The sequence below is a fragment of the Phacochoerus africanus genome, chromosome 15 (genome assembly GCF_016906955.1).
Source record: "Phacochoerus africanus isolate WHEZ1 chromosome 15, ROS_Pafr_v1, whole genome shotgun sequence".
NCBI lineage: Eukaryota > Metazoa > Chordata > Mammalia > Artiodactyla > Suidae > Phacochoerus > Phacochoerus africanus.
In genome coordinates this window covers 35,405,717-35,424,058 of record NC_062558.1, presented here as the reverse complement: position 1 = coordinate 35,424,058, position 18,342 = coordinate 35,405,717, and the positions used below count along the sequence as shown (strand labels likewise).

The following is an 18,342-nucleotide window of genomic DNA, read 5'->3' as shown; positions in this document are numbered from 1 at the left end:
CATTTAGTTCACCTTGTGATCCAGGTGAATATGGAGACTCAGAAAGGTTAGGTCACCAGCTCATGGCTGACTGCTGAAACAGGGGCAGAGTTAGCATTTGGGCTCCAGTCTGTTTCTAAAATTCCATTTTGGTAGGCTCTGAAGCATTTCTCCCCAGAGAAAAGATACCTGGCTGTCTCACTCCATAGAAACCAAGGGAAAACCTGTATCCTCTTATGGGGTTTTAAGTACTGCTTTTTTTGCGACTCAAGGTGTAAGAATAGGATTCATAGTAGCAATAGGAGAGCATGACTGTTCCAGCTTTCCTGTTGTAGGGATGTCTCATTTCTCCTGGCCAAACCCACTTGTGCTAAATGGGAAAGAGAAATAAGACGCCTGCAACTAGGGCAACCCCCCATATGCCCAGTCAACCCTATTTTTGCTCGCCCTCTGTCACACCAACATTTGCAGGCTACTGAGACTGAACTAAAAAACCACCAAAAGAGGGCAGCATTTAGCCACCCTGGATCAGAGCTGACCCCAAAATCAGGACTTCACTCCCTCTGCCTCTTGATAGGCTTTTTATCTTTATTTCTCTTTCTCTCTCTCTCTCTCTCTCTCTCTCTTTTTTTTTTTTTTGGTCTTTTCTATGGCCGCACCTGTGGCATATGGAGGTTCCCAGGCTAGGGGTGGAATCAGAGCTGTAGCCGCCAGCCTACGCCAGGGACATAGCAACGCGGGATCTGACCCTTGTCTGCAACCTACACCATAGCTCATGGCAACACCGGATCCTTAACCCACTGAGTGAGGCCAGGGATTGAACCCGCAACCTCATGTTCCTAGTCAGGTTCGTTAACCGCTGAGCCACGACGGGAACTCCTTGATAGGCTTTTTAACGGGAGGCTTTTGGTATCAGAGATTCTGGTGAATGAGAGAAACCCATCAGACTAGCTTCCTGTCTCTCAGCCAGGAGTTATGAAGCAGCTTGTGTTGGGGGTTAAAAGGTATTTTCTTACAGAAACAAAACAATCATTCTTGGGAAGAACGATGAATCCTGGTTACGTAATCACTTAGACTTCCTGATAAAACAAGATGATGTTTTCCTTTGCTTGTCTGCTACTAGAAGGGCAGGGAGAAGTGAGAAAGTGCCTAGTATGGAGTAAGTGCTCATAAATATTTCTTTGGCGATGGAAAAGCATTCATGTGTGAAGCTTGATTTGGAGAGGGGTGCTCTAATTCTTCTAGGATGGAGGTTGGACACAGCAGTTCAGCCCCTGGGGAGTTAGTGACATCTTAGGAGGTATCTCTGAAAGGCTCAGAGGGTTGGACAGGAAGCCCTTGGGAGGACAGCTACTAGGAGCCAGAATCACGTTTGCAGGAAAGAAAGGGTTTTGAACAGGCTTCCCTCCAGGTCAGAGAGGGGCGGCCGAGCATGCTGAGTGCTTGGTTTCTGTGCCACGGAAGCCCGAGCAGGAGTGAATAGGATTAAAGTCAGGCAGGGAAATCAAAACCGGCACGAAGTCGAACTCTGTGTCCCATGGATGAGACACCAGCGGGGGCTGCCAGGGAAGGTGGAAAAAGCCGAGACAGAGCTTCCCCTTTGTCTTTAAGAGTCTCTGAGGTTGTCCCCTCCTGGGGACACCTTTTTGGCACCTCGGATCTAGGGCCCTTCTGGGGAGGGCCAGAGCCCTCTCCCTTTGGCAGACCCCCACACCAAGCATCAAGAAAGCAGTGCCTGTGTGCTGCATCCAAAGGCTGCCTTTCTACAGCATAAGACGAAACAAAATCAGACAGAAGACCGGAACTGGCTGATGGCTTCCTTTCAACACCTGGGAAGCAGTTGCTGGGGGTCAGTGGGGTTTCCTGGCTCTCTCTGGGCGCTGCTTACCATTGATTTTGAGCACTTCAGGGTAGAGAGGGACACTTCCACCCCATTTCCTCTGAGAAGATGAACTCAGCAGATTGTCCGACTGGGAGCAATTGTACCTGTCCCGATTCCTGCCAAAAGACTTTACTGCCTGTTTTTAAAATCTGCGTTGAGGATAATTTATTCATCAAAATTCTTTTATCAGGTTAAAAACCTGGGGGAATCTCTTTTTGAAGACCGAAAGCATGATGGCAGGTTCTCCCCGCCCCAGCTGTCGGCAGGCGCCTCATGATGGACTCCTTCTTCAGCCTCATCTGCTTTCACTGACTTCTGGTATTTTACTTCCAGGGCTGAAACGGCAAGCCCCATTTAGGGAAATAAAACAACAACAACAATGCCCTTCCTTGATATTGTTTCCAATCTCCACAAGTTTAAAGTTCGATCTATCCATCCTTTTCCGCTTCATAACATTACAATTACAGGAAATGAAGGACAGGTGACGTTGTCCAATGTCATCCAGTGGCAAAGAATGGGGAGACACTTATTTCCAGCTCATTCCCTTGGACAACACTGTTTCCGGTCTTGTGGGTGGGACTGTCTGGGGAGGGCCAGGTCAGGTGATCCTGGCTGAGGTGGGGTGGGGATGGGGAGCAGATGGGTTCATCTCCCAGTAAGGGCTCCACTAACTGGTACCAGTATCTGGATGCATCTAATTCTGTGACTCCCTCTTTCACTGAATATCTTTCTCTCATCACACCCCACCTCCACGACCTGCTCTTTTATAACCAGGACTATTATGGGTACTGGCACAGACCCTTAATTATGGATACATGAGGCCTCAGTATGGGCTGGGGCAAATTTCTTGGCACTGAGGGTGTGCAGGCGGCATGTCTGCTCAGGCAAGAGGACAGAGGGAGACCCAGGCCCATCACACGCACATACACACATGTCCAGAACACCATCGTAAAAAAAGGACAGGGTTGGGGGGCGGGGGTTTGAACAGCGGCGGAGGAACTAGCTCAGAAAACTCTTGCATCTGGTCCCTGCAGCCTCTCCAGGGTGAACCCCAGTAGACACTCTAACACAAGCCACGGCCATGTTCCAGTGGTTTCATGCACTGGGGATGTGCCCTTGTCAGAAAGAGAGAGAGAGAGAGGGAAACAGTTTTGTAAAAGCCACTGCGGATTATAAAGGCATCGCATTGCAGCAGGAAAACTCAAGGAGAAAACCCAAAAGGGTGAGAGAGACACACTGAGAAGTGAGAACCCAGGAGCGGAGGACCAGGACACGGTGACAGGACGAGAGGCAGAGCAGGGGCCACGGGGGGAGGGGCCCAAAGGGAAGGTTCAGCAGTGTCCGCGCTTACAAAACCTGTAGCCACCCCGGCCGAGTGCGTGGGGCGGCCACCCTGCCATCCATCTGAGCAAGAGGGTCCAGTTAGGAGCTGAAAACCCTGCAGGAGGAGAAGTGGGAGGGGGTTAGTGCCACAGAAGCAAGGCTGCTGTGTTTCCTTAAAGAGACTCAGAGAAAAGCACCTATGCTCTGGGCTTGGTCTCTTTCACATCCTTGGCAGCCCCAGTGCCTTGGATAAAACTGGGCACCTAGTGGGGGCTCATTTTAAATGAATGAATGAATGAGTGAATGATCAAACTGATAAATGGATGCTTGTTCACCCACATAACTGGCCATGACACGGGACATTTAAAGGAGCTGTGATCTTCAAGGCGATCATGTTAGTCTGATGGACACCAAGGTATGTTTTTGAGACTACCGTGTTGGCGCAAGGGGAGAAAAATGAGGATGCTTAAGAAATGGAGCGTGCGTGCCCTAGGCTACTGAAAATGAGGCAGCTGAACTCCTACCTAATTTAGAGGGTACCAGGTGGTGGTTTCGAGGCACTCTGTGGCAGAGAAGTGGGGGAGTGAGATTACAATCCAGGGTGACAGGTCACGCATGGCATTAATGAAAGGTTTAAAGAGCGAGACCCAATCCCAGTATTGTGGCATCTCAGACCATTTCCAGCATTTCCAGAGGACAAGTGGAATTCTCAAAATAATACCAATTGGAGTTTGTATCAGTGAGAATGCCGGCAACACTCTGTGGGGGCAGGAGGTGGTGTAAGCGCTACAGAGGCAGTGAAGAGGCGTAAAAATTTTGCCATGGCAAGGGCCATCATTCAGCTGCGGGTGCCCCAGGAGAAGGTGAATCCAAAGCTGGAGCTCCTACACTTGCAGGGAACTTAGAATCCACTGCAGGAGTCATAAAAACACAGACTGTGCTATGCCCTGACTCCAGAGTTTCAGATTCAGCAGGGCTGGGGTGGCCTAGGAACCTGCATTTCTAACTGCTTCTAATTCTAATCAGGCAGTGCTGAGGCTGCTGGTCTGGGGACCCCACATGGTCAACAAAGTCAGACATCCCTGTCCATCTGCCCACCCCTCCCCGTGGGTTGGAGCCTGCTTACTCATCTGTGTCTTTTTTGCTCTCCTCAATGAAGGCAATGGATTCAGATCTAAGGCGATTGGTCACTTCATACGTACGCAGGGTGACTCCGAAAATATCTTCATGGTACCGGTTGTCATCCTAGGGGACAGAAACAACCAAGAAACAGACCTCAAATGCCAGCTGAGGGCAAAGAGAAGGGCAGACATACTGCCATCCTGGAATGGACTATCCCCAAAGAAGACAGTTCCTTGAAAAACGAGGTGTAAACCAGCTCCCCCTTCCCTCTGGAGATCTCTTTGGTCTCCAAGACTCTGTTTCATCAAGACCCTCTGCCCTGTGGGGCACGGGGCCTTTTCTCAGCCCTTGGCTGAGAACACTTATATTCCCATCGGGAAACAGAGCTGCTGCTTTGTCAATTCTGAGGACAGGAGAGGTGAGGGGGTCCAATGGAAGCCTCTCCATTTCCCCCTTTCCTCTCCCCTCCTTGTTTTTGCAAGTTCGGATCTGGGCATGGCTGGGTTTAGTGTGAGATATCATCACCTGTAGAGACCAGCAGTGATGCGAAAAAAGAAAAGGCGCCCACTAAGCACTCAGGGAATGCCGTGGTTGCCAAAGTAGAGGCTTCTTCACACACATATGTTTATCTGAAGTTGAGCATCTTAGCTCAGGTTTGCCCAGACACAAACAAAAAAGAGAACCCAAGAAACAGCACAAGTGGAGTTCCATGGTGGCTCAGAAGGTTAAGGACCTGGAGTTGTCACTGCTATGGCTCTGTTACTGCAGTGCCACAGGTTCAATCCCTGGCCTGGGAACTTCTGTATGCCATGGGCATTGGCCAAAAAAGAAAGAAAAAAGAAAGAAAGAAAAAGAAAGAAAGAAAGAAAGAAAGAAAGAGAAAGAAAGAAAGAAGGAAAGAAAGAAAGAAAGCGCACAAGTGATGATGGACTTGCAGCATCTAAGAGTTTCTGGAGCCACTGGAGCTTCTTTGGCAGAACTGAGGGATGGCCATTAGGAAGATTCCAGAGGGTTGTGTCTTTGAGGACTAAAAAAGGGAAGAGGCACCTCCCTGCTGAGGAGTTTCAGGGTTTGGGAAACACTTGTTTAGCAGAATTAAGTTCCCGCATCCTTGGTCCCAAAGGCTTGGAGGAAGGTTGCCTATCTGCAGAGTGGATTCATTTTAAATTGAGTTGGGTTTTCAATCTTATTCTGCAGAGTTCTGCAGGATGTATGAAAGTATGTTCCAAGGCTCATTCCAAATTGAGTGATTTGCCTTGGAGCTCTGGCATTTCTATCAGAAGGTTTGTATTGTTTCGTTTTAACTGAGTAGGGTTCAGTATCAGAATTATTACAAGGGCTTCTTCTGCAAAGACGTTTGATTGCTACTCATTTAGGGAAGCAGGGAGAAGACTGGGAATCACCTCTAGAGCTTTATGGAGGCCCGCACTCAGTGTATTGTATTCAGGGCAGTCGGCCACAGTCAGGACTTTGCTTACTGGGCTACAAGCCTTTGTGCCAATTCGTAAAAGGTACCCCTCTTTTGGGGGTGAACACAGTTCTAGTCCATGGTGCACTGCTCTGGAAGCCAAGCTTGGGGTGGCTTTCATCCCTCTTTTGCCAGTCTTGGACAAACCTTTTTTATGCAGTGCCCAACCTGCCCAACCTGCCCAACTGCACGGGGCAGTGCTGCTGCTTGGTTCGGGGGTGGGGCAGGAAGAGTTGTGTTAGCATGATTTGTGCCAAGTCACCCAGTGGTCCGTCCACTTGTTATTTTCACATATCACAGCTCTCCACCATATTTAATACTTGTTTGCCCAGTCATCCATCCTTCTCTCTCAACTATGGTTTGGAACCTCCTGTATCCTCTATCCTCATGGGAAAATGGGAGAGGGATGTCATTACGGCTCCTCTGATTATTGTGACAGGTAAGATAAGGAAGAGAAGACAGGAAGCTGGATGCTGGAAGAGGGATCCCATGAACCAGCCTGTCACTCACCCTCAGCCTGCTGATGAACACGCCAGCGTCCTCTACAGAGAGTTTCCCCTGCTGGGTCATGATGCGCTGGATGGCTTTGAGGACATCGGCGGCCATGGTGACGTCCCCACAGACGTAAATGTGGCCCCCTTGCTCCTTCAGGGCTCGGTACACAGCCTCGGCCAGCTGCTCCTGCAGGATGTCCTGCACGTACTTCTACGGGGAGCAGGAGGACCAGTGAGAAGGGGTGGGCTGCAGGACAATCCTGTGTCACTCAATCCCCCCACCCCTGCCCCTGCACACAAGCCTGACACAGGGGCTTGTGTGCAGATCCATATTCTGTAATGATGCAGGTAACTGGGAAGGGTGAGGCAGGAAAGGACAGAAAGCTGATCTGAGCTGTGATGAGCTGCTCCCCACTCTGGTGCTCACGTGTGTTGAGGACCCTCTAGGGTTCCCTGCGGGTGTAAAAGGGGGATGTCGTCTACCTGCTCTCCTCCCCAGTGGGCAGTGGTCGCCCATGGGAGTTAACACTGTCCACGCCTAGGGGTGGGATGGTGCTGCAGGCGTCCTGGGCTGGCGTCCTATAGATGCCGGAGAATCTCCAGGACAGACAGCAAGAGATGGGGGCCAGAGGTGGGGCTGCCAGCTTACACCTGGGCAAAGCCAGCTGCTGCAGGAATTGCTGGAATAAAACGTGGGCTAAAAGAATGTCAGGTGGGCACAAAGGGGTGTCCAGTACAGCCTCCAGGGAATTTGGTTTGTCCGGAAAACTTCCCCCAGGCGAGCCTGTCATTCAGCTGGTAGTCCTGGCATGCCATACCTGCTACTAAAACACGGATGAACTTCCATGCCAGTCCTCAAGTAGCTGCTGCCCAGACCCTCTGAGTGCCCCCTCCCCAACTGTCCTGGCTCCTTCCCTGGGATGCCCCTGGGGGTTCAGTTGAGAAACCCTCCTTCCCCATAGGATCCAGTAAGTGCTCTAATCCCATGGCCTGTGTCCATTCTGACTTGTAGTGCCTCTTATGGGCTGTTTATTTTTTTTTATTTTTTAAATCTTTTTAGGGCCACATCTGCAGCTTATGGAAGTTCCTGGGCCAGGGGTCGAATCAGAGCTGCAGCTGCCGAACTACACCACAGCCACAGTAACACGGGATCCGAGCCTTGTCTGTGACCTACCACAGCTCACAGCAACGCTGGATCCTTAATTCACTGAGTGAGGCCTGGGATCAAACCCGTGTCCTCATGGACACTAGTTGGGTTCATTACTGCTGAGCCATGATGGGAACGCCTAATTTTTTTTTTTTTTTAAATGGCTGCACCTGTAGCATATGGAAATTCCTGGGCCAGGGATCAAATCTGAGCCACAGTTGCGGCAACAGTGAATCCTTTAACCCACTGCGAGGGGCTGGGAATCGAACCCTTGCCTCTGCAGAGAACTGAGACACTGCAGTCGGATTCTTAACCCACTGTGCCACAGTGGGAACTCCTGTGTAAATCTTTAAATTCATATTTTAAAACCTTTTTATTGTGATAAAATACACATAAAATATCTGTGTGCTTTCAAGTGCTCAGTACCATGCCAAGGCATTGAGTACACTCACAATGTTGTGAAACCGTCCCCACTATCTAGTTCCAGAACCTTTCTATCACCTCCAAAGGGACCCTGTACCCCTCAGGAGTCCCTCCCCTTTCCCCTGTTCCCACAGCCTCTGACAACTACAAATCAGCTTTCGGTCTCTACAGAGTTGGCTATTATAGCCACATAAGTGGCATCATAGAATATGGGCAGTTAAATCTTTGTTGTGGTCCTTGTTAAAAACTTTGATATTAAAGTATAGTTGATTTACAATGTTGTGCCAATTTCTGCTGTATAGAAAAATGACCCAGTGATATATATATATACACACACTGTTTTTCTCATCTTATCCCCCATCATGTTCCCTCCCAAGAGACTGGACACGGTCCCCTGTGCTGTACAGCAGGATCTCATTGCTTATCCGTTCTAAATGTCACAGTTTGCCTTGACTAACCCCAGACTCTCTGCCCATCCCACTCCCTGCCCCCCCCCCCACCCCGGCACCACAAGTCTATTCTCTATGTCTGTGAATCTGTTTCTGTTCAGGCTGTTAAATATTTGAAGTCAAACATTTATGAGTGCAGGTATGTGTTGGGCCAGGGTCGGGGGACTGTGAACAGGCTGGGGGTTACCTTTGGTTTGTCTGGCTCCCGGGAGTAGGCTGTGTACAGTTCTCGGAAGACCCCCTTGCTCTTGGCCTGCAGGGTCTCCTCCTTGTAGATGTGGTCTATCTTGGACTGCCGGCACCCGAAAACCAGGACCATGGGGCAGGGACTCATTCCTGGGGACCAGGAAGATCTCATGTCACTGTCAGCTCTGAGGCCCGATTGGGGGAGTGGCTGGTGGCACCAAGGGTGCAAGGAACCTTAGCATGTACCCCATGGGTGAGGTTCGTGGACACAGGGACAGGCAGGATAGATACTCACACATGCGTGTGTGCGCATACACACACACAAGCATGCACACACACAGACCTCTCTCCTCTGGGTCTCCATCTTTCCTTCTGCTCTTCCAGCTACCTAGCAGCCCCACCACTGGGTGGCGCTAAAACCTCAGACTCTGAAGCTAGACCACCTGGGTTCAAATCCCAGCTAGGAGTGATGCTGAGTAATTTAATATAACTTGCCATGTCTCTGTGTCCCCATGTACAAAGTGGAAATAATAAAAAATAATAAAAAGCATCTAGCCTCACAGGGTTATCGCAGGAAATAAATGTAAAACATGAGAACCATGTCTGCTACCTCGTGACTACAGTTGTCCCTTGGGATCCATGGGGGCCAGTTCCAGGACCCGCTCTGGATACCTAAACCCACTGATGCTCAAGTCCCATAGTTGGCCCCCTGTATCTGAGGTACAAAATCTGCAAATTCTCAACCATCCTCAGATGGTCTAGTACTGTAGGTGTGTATTTAATGAAAAAATTTTCACAAAAGTGGACCCACACAGTTCAAACCCATGTCATTTAAGGGTCAACTGTACTTTATAAATGTTAGCTATTGCACTAGAATGACAGTTCCACTATGGCAAGGTGTTTTGTTTTTAAGTTGGTTCCCTTTCTTGTTCACTGCTATACCTCTAATGCCTACCACAGTGTTTGGCATTTATGAGATGCTCAATAAATCCCTGTTTAATGTATGTCAAAATTCTGGGTTTCTTTCTTTCTTTCTTTCTTTTTTTAGGGCTGCACCTGCATATGGAAGTTCCCAGGCTAGGGGTTGAATCAGAGCCACAGCTGCTGCCCACAGCCACAGCCACAGCAGTGCTGGATACGAGCCGTGTCTGTGACCTACACCACAGCTCATGGCAATGCCGGATCCTTAACTCATTGCGTGAAGCCAGGGATCCAACATGCATCCTCATGGATCCTAGTTGGGTTCGTTAACCTTCTAGGACTGCTTACATTTTGTTTGTTTGTTTTTAGGGCACATGGAGGTTCCCAGGCTAGGCACTGAATTGGAGCTGTAGCCGCCGGCTTACGTCGGAGCCATAGCAGTGCCAGATCTGAGCTGCATCTTCGACCTATACCATAGCTCATGGCAACACTGGATCCCTAACCCACTGAGCCAGGCCAGGGATCAAACCCGCAACCTCATGGTTCCTAGTCATATGTGTTTCTGCTGAGCCATGACGGGAACTCCAAGGGCTGCTCACGTTTTAAGATGGGGTATTATCTTAACTGTCAAAGAAATGACTTCTGGGGATGGATTTTCAGGCCCTGGAGCAAGCTGTGTTGATGGTATGTTTGGGCAGGTCCTTTGAATTACACCATAAACTTCACCCATGGGTCTGGTCACAACTGTGCTCCCCGTTCCTCCCCAGGCAGTGATGCAAAGGAGAGAGACCATCATCATCACACCTCCAGGCTGCTGGGACACACACGGGCCCCCAGGTCCAGGGAATGGAAACCTCATGGCTGCTGGACCATGGACTTACCTTTGTGTTGGATATCGAATTGCCGTTGCTGCCAGAAGCTTCGGAAAGGGGCAATGCCAGTGCCTGGGCCAACCAGGATACAGGGCACTTGGGGATTTCGGGGCAGGTGGAAGCTGGGTGCTCTGGGCAAGAAAGAGAGAGTCAGAAGGCTTGTTGAGCGCAAACTTGAGCAAGAACTGTTGGGTCTTAGGTAAACCAGATGGCTGTCTTGGGTAGACCTACAATGGCACTTCGAGCTCTTCAGCTGGGGTCAGGTGGACCTGATCAGGGTGGGCGCTCCCTTAAATTTGGGGAATTTCTAAAACCGGCGGTCCTCACGGTGTGATGGCCTCTCCATGTCCCAATTATCCCCATTGCTGAGCTAAGCCACAAAGGGCAGCGGGATTGACTTAACTCAGGGTTTCCCTACCTCAGCCCTACTGACTCTGGGGCTGCAGCCTCTCTGTGCATCGCAGGATACTGGGTAGCACCCAGGCCTCTAGTCTATCCAATGCCAGGAGCACCCTCCAGCTGTGGCAACCAAAAATATCTCCAGACACTGCCAAGTGTTCCCTGAGGGGCCACCCTCCATTGAGAACTACTGAATTAACCATCCATGAGATCGTCCTAAATTAGGGAGTTGCAAACTTCAGGGTACAAAAGACCCTCTGGGGATGTTTAAAGGGGGTGTAGATTCTTGGGCAATGCAATAAGTCTAGGTAGGCTCATTTTTGCAGCACCCCAGGGGATTCTGATGCTGATGGTGTGATGCTGATGCTGATGGTGTGATGGTTCTACCCTTGACAGCAGAGGAAAACGGCCGGCCTTGTTCACTTCCCACCTGAGGTAGGGTCATTTTTAGTTGACAAAGCGGGTACCTACACTGGACCTAAGCTCAGACATAGTCCTTATTTTCATACTTTTTAGAATTTATAGTTTTTATTTGATTGATTGATTGTGGTAGGAACATTTGATGTGAAATCTATCCTCTTAATACATTTTTTTTTTTTTTTTTATGACCACATCCAAGGCATGTGGAAGTTCTGGGGCCAGGGACTGAATCCGAGGCACAGCTGCCAAACTATGCCACAGCTGTGGCAATGCTGGATCCTTTAACCCACTGCACTGGGCCAGGGATTGAACTTGTGCCTCTCCAGAGACCTGAGCCACTGTAGTTGGATTCTTAGCCCACTGTGCTATGGTGGAAACTCCCTTCTTACATTTGTAAGTGTACAATACAGTACTATTAGCTCTAGGCAGAAATGTCCTTTAAAACTGAGTTTGGAAGGAAAAGCTATGATTAATGGGGAGGGAGCTAAATTTTCCTGGTTTTTAAGAATCTGGAAACGGATGGGGTGGCCAGCAGACTTTGGATAGAAATTGCACTAATCTGTAAATCCCATGGAGGGTGAAACTGCGTTTGTCTGGTTGTCTGCTGTAGCCCCATCTAGCTCAGGACAGACACTTGATAAATATCTGTTGTGTTGACCTGAATTTGACTAGGACTTGCTTAGCTTCTGCTATGTTGCTCTGCCCTATGGTCCTGTTTCCTTAAAAGCATGGAGTGATGCTGAATGTTGAGCTCAATCCCAGGAGACTTGGCCACCTCTCTAGCTCCCTTCAGGTTGGTCTATTCACTCCATTTCGGGACATCAGGATGCAGATCTGGGATGGTCACTTCTTCCTCCTTGTTTGCCACTCACCCTCTCACGAAACAGGGCACCACCTCGTCAGCCTGGATCCGGTTGAGCCAGGAGGAGCACACGCCATGGTGAATTGGTCCTTCTCCATCTAACAGAACAACCAAGGTGGTCTGGTTTGCCTCCTATCCCTTCAGTTCTCCCATGCCTCACCTCCCCACTTCTCCAGGGCAGAAGGCTCACAGCCCCCAGGGCAAGTTTCCACCTTGGAGTCTCTTGTCTGGATCCCTTCCTCTGAAGGGGAAGGGGAAATGGTAAAGCTGGGGTGGGCTCGTGGCTATGAAACTGGTGGGTAGGCGTGGCTCAGATCCAAACCCTGCCCATTAAAAGGGCCTCAGCCAGTGTGCTCTTGGGGGCCTGCCAGGGCCCTGGTCTCAGCGGTCTCCCAGGCACTGTGCACTGAATTGCTTTATAAGGAGGGAAAACCGGGGAGCAGAGGTCAGGTTATCTGACTGATTTACAACCAGCTGGACATCCTGCAGCAGAGCGGCACGCCCCCCCCCACGACCCCGCCCTAGGAGGGGAGGCGGGTGGCTTGTTCTAGCTGCTGCCTTGGGGGCATGAGGGGAGGAAGGGAGGGAAAGGGGGGGTGTCTCAGGGTTTTGGAATAGAGACCTCCAGGTGCACACTGCATTTCCTTCCTAATTCTGCACAGAGCTGGCTTTGCCCAAGGGGACAGTGGACTGCTCTGTTTCTTTTCCTGGTCTTGGGGGTGGGTCTCCTCCCAGGGATTTGGGACTTGGTGGAGGCAGATGTACAGAGGCCACTGGAGGTGGGGTGCAGACCTGGGGGCTCCCCTGGCGCCCCTGCCCACCTCGGGTGCGGTAGGAGACAACGGCCACAGTCAGGTGCACCTCGTCGGGGTACATGTCCGGGGAGGAGCTGATGGAATAGTAGCGGGGCTGGAGCAGGGACAGCTGGGTCAGGAGCAGGGTAGAGGGCATCTGGATGGATGGGAACTCCTCCAGCACCTCCACAATGGTGGGGTTCTTGCCCCATTTCCATTCCTCGTACTCCTGCAGACCCTGTGCCAAGGAGACGGACAGAGAAGAACTTGCAGCCAGCTCCAGGAACAAACTTCCAAGGACAGCTTGAGGAGGTCCAGGGAAATTAAAAAATAATGATAGTTAAAACAAATAAAAATTAATAACTAATAATAGCCAACTCTTAGATAGGAATTCTGTGCCAGCTTTTCACTTTTGCCAGGACCTTATGAAATAAGTCTGATTGTCATCCCCGTTGTATCAATGGGGAAACCGAGGGACATAGAGGTGCCCTGGCTACAAGGTGGCAAACTGCAGCCCGCAAACCAGATCAGGCTCATTGCCTGCTTATGTGGCCTGGGAGCCAAGGGTCGTTTTCACATGTTTATTTATTTATTTATTTATTTTGTCTTTTTGTCTTTTCTAGGGCCGCTCCCATGGCACATGGAGGTTCCCAGGCTAGGGGTCCAATTGGAGCTGCAGTCACTGGCCTATGCCAGAGCCAGAGCAACGCGGGATCCAAGCCACGTCTGCGACCTACACCACAGCTCACGGAAACACCGGATCCTTCACCCACTGAGTGAGGCCAAGGCTCGGACCTGCAACTTCATGGTTCCTAGTCAGATTCGTTAACCACTGAGCCACAAAGGAAACTCTGTTTTCACATGTTTAGATGGTTGGGGGGAGGGGAATCTAAAGAACCATAAAATTTCATGACATAAGACTATGATACCCAATTCTAATTTCAGTGTAAGTTCAACAAAAGTTTGATTGGAATCAGTGATGCCCACTCATTTACGAAGTATCCATTTGTGATGTTACAATGGCAGAGGTGAATGGTTGCAAGAAAGACAAAGAGACCATGAGTCTCAAAGATGTACAACCTTGCCCCTCACAGAAAGAGTCTGCTTACTGCTGTTGTAGGTGATCTGGCCCCAGAACCTGTGCTCCTGCGCGTGACACTCTCCTGCCATTTATGAAGTTCAAGAGAGATGCACTGTGAAGGGAGTCAGACTTGCAGGCCTGTGACTTGTGGGTCTGCAAGGCTGGAGATGTGTCCTTGGTCACATTCAGGATGGTAAATGGCGATCCAGAAGGAACAGGTTGGGGTTGAAGGACCACGTTCAGGGATGTGTTGACACCAAAGCCCAGTGGGTATCAGGGACCCAAGGAACTCTTTGGGGCTCTTGAGTTATTTGCCCTATATCTTAGAAGCTGCCTGTAGCTTATAGAAGTTTCTAAATTTTTTTTTTTTTGTCTTTTTAGGGCCATACCTGTGGCACATGGAAGTTCCCAGGCTAGGGGTTGAATTGGAGCTGCAGCTGCCAGCCTACAGTACAGCCATGGCAACACCAGAACCAAGCCATGTCTGTGACCTATGCTGCAGCTTGCAGCAACACGGAATCCTTAACCACTGAGCAGGGCCAGGGATCAAACCTGCATCCTCATGGATACTAGTCAGGTTCTTAACCTGCTGAGCCACAAAGGGAACTCCGAAGGCTCCGATTTTGAGGAGGGGTAAAGCCTATTACAAGTGCATCGTATAACAAAGCTTTCCCCACATTCCTAAAGACCATGCTTGCTCTATTGATAGGGTATGGCATTCTTGAGGACGTGCCATCCAGAGCCCCAGCCCATCCATCTGAAATTGACATCCATATGATCCCAGAGGTTTTCCATCAAACTTTCTTTGCTCTCCTTCACTTAGGGTCAGGCCTGCTTCGAGGTCTGAGGGTTCTTTCAGCCTTAATCTGACTCTATTATCGTTTTCTCTCACACATATATTTCCCCTAATAAAAATCCTTGCTCCTTTAATGGAGTTTGCATTTTGGGGACAAAATGGATTAAGTTTATATCAAATTCTACTTTAAATAATCCCATGCAAACAGCGTAAACTCTATTTCCTTTTCATATTGGCTCTCTTTTGTTAATTTAAATGTTTAAGTCAAAGTCATGCATGTACGGAGTTTAAAAAGTTAATTAAGGAGTTCCCATTGTGGCTCAGTGTTAATAAACCTGACTAATATCCACAAGGACACGGGTTTGATCCCTGGCCTTGCTCAGTGGGTTAAGGATCTGGTGTTGCTGTGGCTGTGATGAAAGCTGGCAGCTACAGCTCCGATTTGACCCCTACCCTGGGAATTTCCATATGCCACGGGTATGGCCCTAAAAAGACAAAACAAAAACCCAAAACCAAAAAACAACCAATTCTGCAAAACTTACAATGAAAATAATGCTCTTCAATCTGTTTCCAACTCCCCAGAGGTAATCACATACAATTCTTTAAGTGTTTTTTTTTTTTCCTGGTGTTTGTCTTCATATTTCTAAATAAGAGGCACTCCCTGAGTTAAAAAAATTAGCCAAAAAACTCCCAGATCTTGCTGTGCCACCACACAACCCCTCCTTTTGCACAGCAGAAGAAAGTGAAACCATCCCTTGCTGGTGGTTTGCTTCCTGGGGAGGAGCCCCCACTGGGAGAAGTCTGAGTGGTTTTCCAGCTAGGACTTTTTTTTGGGGGGTGCCTATGGAGTTCCGGGCCAGAAATCAGGTCCAAGCCACACTTGCGACCTAAGACACTGGGTCCTTAACCCACTATGCTGGGCTAGAGATCAAAACATGTCCCAGTGTTCCCAAGACACTGCCTATCCCATTTCACTACTGCAGGAACTCCCCAGCTAGGGCAGCTTGGTTTCTAAACAAGGGCAATAGAAGCTGTGCTTTTTGGTTTGCTTTACCATCAGAGGCCCCTGTATCTTGAAGTCATACCTCTAGCTCCTTAGCACTGAAAAAGGCTGATTTTTACCTACAGAGCACTGTGGGATTCTCTGAATTTCTTTTTCTTTGAAGCATGAGCTTGGATGGAACTAATGGAGGCTCAGGAGTTCCAAGGGAAGGAGGAAGTAGAACAGTAATTTCTACTGCAGCCAGAGAACCCTGAGATTCAACGGAGTCACTCTCTCATTCTGCTAGGCTTTAGTTAGAAGAAGGGGCGATGGTAGGGACTAGCCCAAACAGACTGGCCAATTATAGTCACCTTCTGCAAGCTAGAATATGGCAGGCCCCGCTCACGACTGCCATCTGGTGGACCACTGTTGGAATAACCACACAACTCTGCGGAGGAAAGGGTGAAAGGCGCCCATTGAGGTGGTACCAGGCCAGAGACCCACCTTGCTAAGGACGAGCAGGCGCTGCTTCTCTTTCTCACTGGTGGCCAGGGAGGCAAACTGCTGTAGCTGCAGTGGTGTTGGAGGCGTGGTGATGTCCAGGTAGTACTTGAAGGCCTGGAAGATGGTGCAGGGTGGGATGCGATGCTCGTCTGTCCAGTTACTGATAACTCCTGTGAAGGTGCAGTGGAGGTGAGAGATGGGTTGGTGGGGGGCGGGGGGTGGGGAGTCTGGGCTCTGAGGGCTTGGGTCCAAGACAAGGAGGCCAGACCTGCTCATGGGGTGGAGGACAGGGCCTGGAGAGCTGGAATGCCCCAGAACCAAGCAACCTCTCCATCTCCCTCTACACCCAGGGTCCTGGGAATTGTGTGACCATCTCATATGCAGGGAGCATGTCCAAAATCTATTGAGCAAACTGGTACAAAAAATCAAGCATAAACACATATTAAAATAGCACGAGACAGCCTCTTGACATTCTGTACAGTGAGCCACCAACTGAGCGTGAGCTATGTGTTTATTTTGTCTCTCGTGGTGTCAGCCTCTTACACCTCTGAGTGGGATTCTAGAGTTTAAAACTATATACATACCTGACACTTACATACCCCTTTCTATAGGCCATCTACTATTCTTAGTGCTTTATATTATTAACTCATTTAATCCTCACCACATCCTAGGTGGTGGGTGCTACTATTTTCATCTTGCAGTTGAGAAAAATGGAAGCACAGAGAGGGTAAGGAATTTGCTCAAGGTCACACAGCTCAGATTCATAAAGTCAAGCAGTATTGCTCCAGACCACGTCTTAACGACTATACAAATTGCCTTCGTGCACTTTGATCCAATCAGCCCCCCACACAAACCTCTACTTCTCTATCTTGGGTTCAAGATAAAGGTACTGTTCCAACATGGAGGAGGAACTGGCCTGTTTGGCTATATTAGGAAAAGGTGGTACCCTCCTAAGGGATTTTCAGTAGGGCTTTGAAAAATACTGTTTTCATATTCCACCCTGACTTTACGTCCTAGCTCCTATGTAAAGGGGATGTGTCATGGGCTACGATGTACGGTCACTGCAGTTGCTCCTGCCTGAGTCCTGAGCTCACCTGTGGCTATGGAGATGAAGCACGGAGATCCATTTGCCTTTGCGAGTTCTTTAATAGGAATGTCAGGGGTGGTCAATGGAACAGGTGGGGACCTGATCTAATGAGATCAGAAATGTGGTTCAGTGCCAATGGGCCGCTGAGCTTCAGACAGTGCCTTTTGGCTCTAAGAGGGGCAGGTTTTTGCTGCTATTTATTCAGAGGCAGTGAGGCCAGTTGAGGAAGGAAGCAAGCTGAATAGCTCTGCTAAGATCAGTGTCTAGTTGATGAAAGAAGTGGAGTCCTTTTCCCTTAAGGATGAACCACCAATGTCCTGGCGTCACCAACATCTGCTCAGCCAGTTGGACCAAGGTTGTTCAGCCATGAGAAAGGGGGTATCTTCAGTCTAATAAGATAGGGGGGCGACAGAGACCCACTCTCCTACCTGGACTGGTGATTGGGAAGAATGGGTCTCCTCTTCCCCAGATGCTTGCTGCCTCTGGGACTCCCTGGAGAAGGGAAGGGCCCTTGGGAATGGTCGGGAGGGGTACCCAGCCCAGCCATAGTTACCCAAAGCCGTGTTCCGTTCCTCCAGCAGCTCCACCTTCACTAGCTGGTTGAGAGGGGGTGCGTCCTCCAGCCGCTCGATCAGGGCATTCACGAGGTCCTCATGGTTGCCAGGGAAGACGCCCAGGTGGTCCCCAGGCTGGTACTGAAGCTCCTGATTCCCATTGGTGTGAAGACGCACGAAGATAGTTGATCGGCTGGAGGGAAGGGTGGGGGACAATGAGAGGAGGGCCACCAGCTTCTGCCTCCTTTCTTTGCTCCTTGGTCTGTCCTTGTGGCTACAACTCCCCTCCTTCCATTCTCTTTGGGGCACGGGACCCCATCATTCCACACAACCGCTTTTGGCAAGGTCAGCCCTGAGCTCCTCATTGTAAATCCAAGCACCAGCTCCCAGTGCTCCTTTGCGGTCATGAAAGCAGCCCTGGATGCAGCTGCTCGCTTCCTCCTTCTTAGTGCCCTTCTCCTGAGCACCCCAGGCTCTCAGACCTTCTCTCTGGCTGCTCCTGCTTGGTCTCCTCTGCAGTTCCTTCTCATATCCCCTAACTCTGGACATGGGAGCACCTGAGGGGTCAGTCCCCAGATCTCATTGCTTTTCTGTCTT

General features: G+C 49.7%; 1 protein-coding gene across 2 annotated transcripts in view; it reads right to left on the bottom strand.

Annotated features, from left to right (window-relative positions):
• Positions 1 to 814: 814 nt before the first annotated feature.
• NOS1 (nitric oxide synthase 1) overlaps positions 815 to 18,342 on the bottom strand; it is a 93,466-nt gene continuing 75,938 nt past the window's right edge. For both annotated transcript variants that reach the window (XM_047761856.1, XM_047761855.1), the window contains 9 exons: positions 17,745 to 17,938; positions 16,105 to 16,274; positions 12,769 to 12,979; positions 11,958 to 12,045; positions 10,276 to 10,397; positions 8,475 to 8,623; positions 6,285 to 6,479; positions 4,311 to 4,429; positions 815 to 3,299 (listed from right to left, as the gene is read on the bottom strand). In XM_047761856.1, coding sequence (XP_047617812.1) covers positions 3,284 to 3,299; positions 4,311 to 4,429; positions 6,285 to 6,479; positions 8,475 to 8,623; positions 10,276 to 10,397; positions 11,958 to 12,045; positions 12,769 to 12,979; positions 16,105 to 16,274; positions 17,745 to 17,938 — 1,264 coding nt within the window. In that variant the 3' untranslated portion in view covers positions 815 to 3,283. The remainder of the gene's footprint in view (positions 3,300 to 4,310; positions 4,430 to 6,284; positions 6,480 to 8,474; positions 8,624 to 10,275; positions 10,398 to 11,957; positions 12,046 to 12,768; positions 12,980 to 16,104; positions 16,275 to 17,744; positions 17,939 to 18,342) is intronic.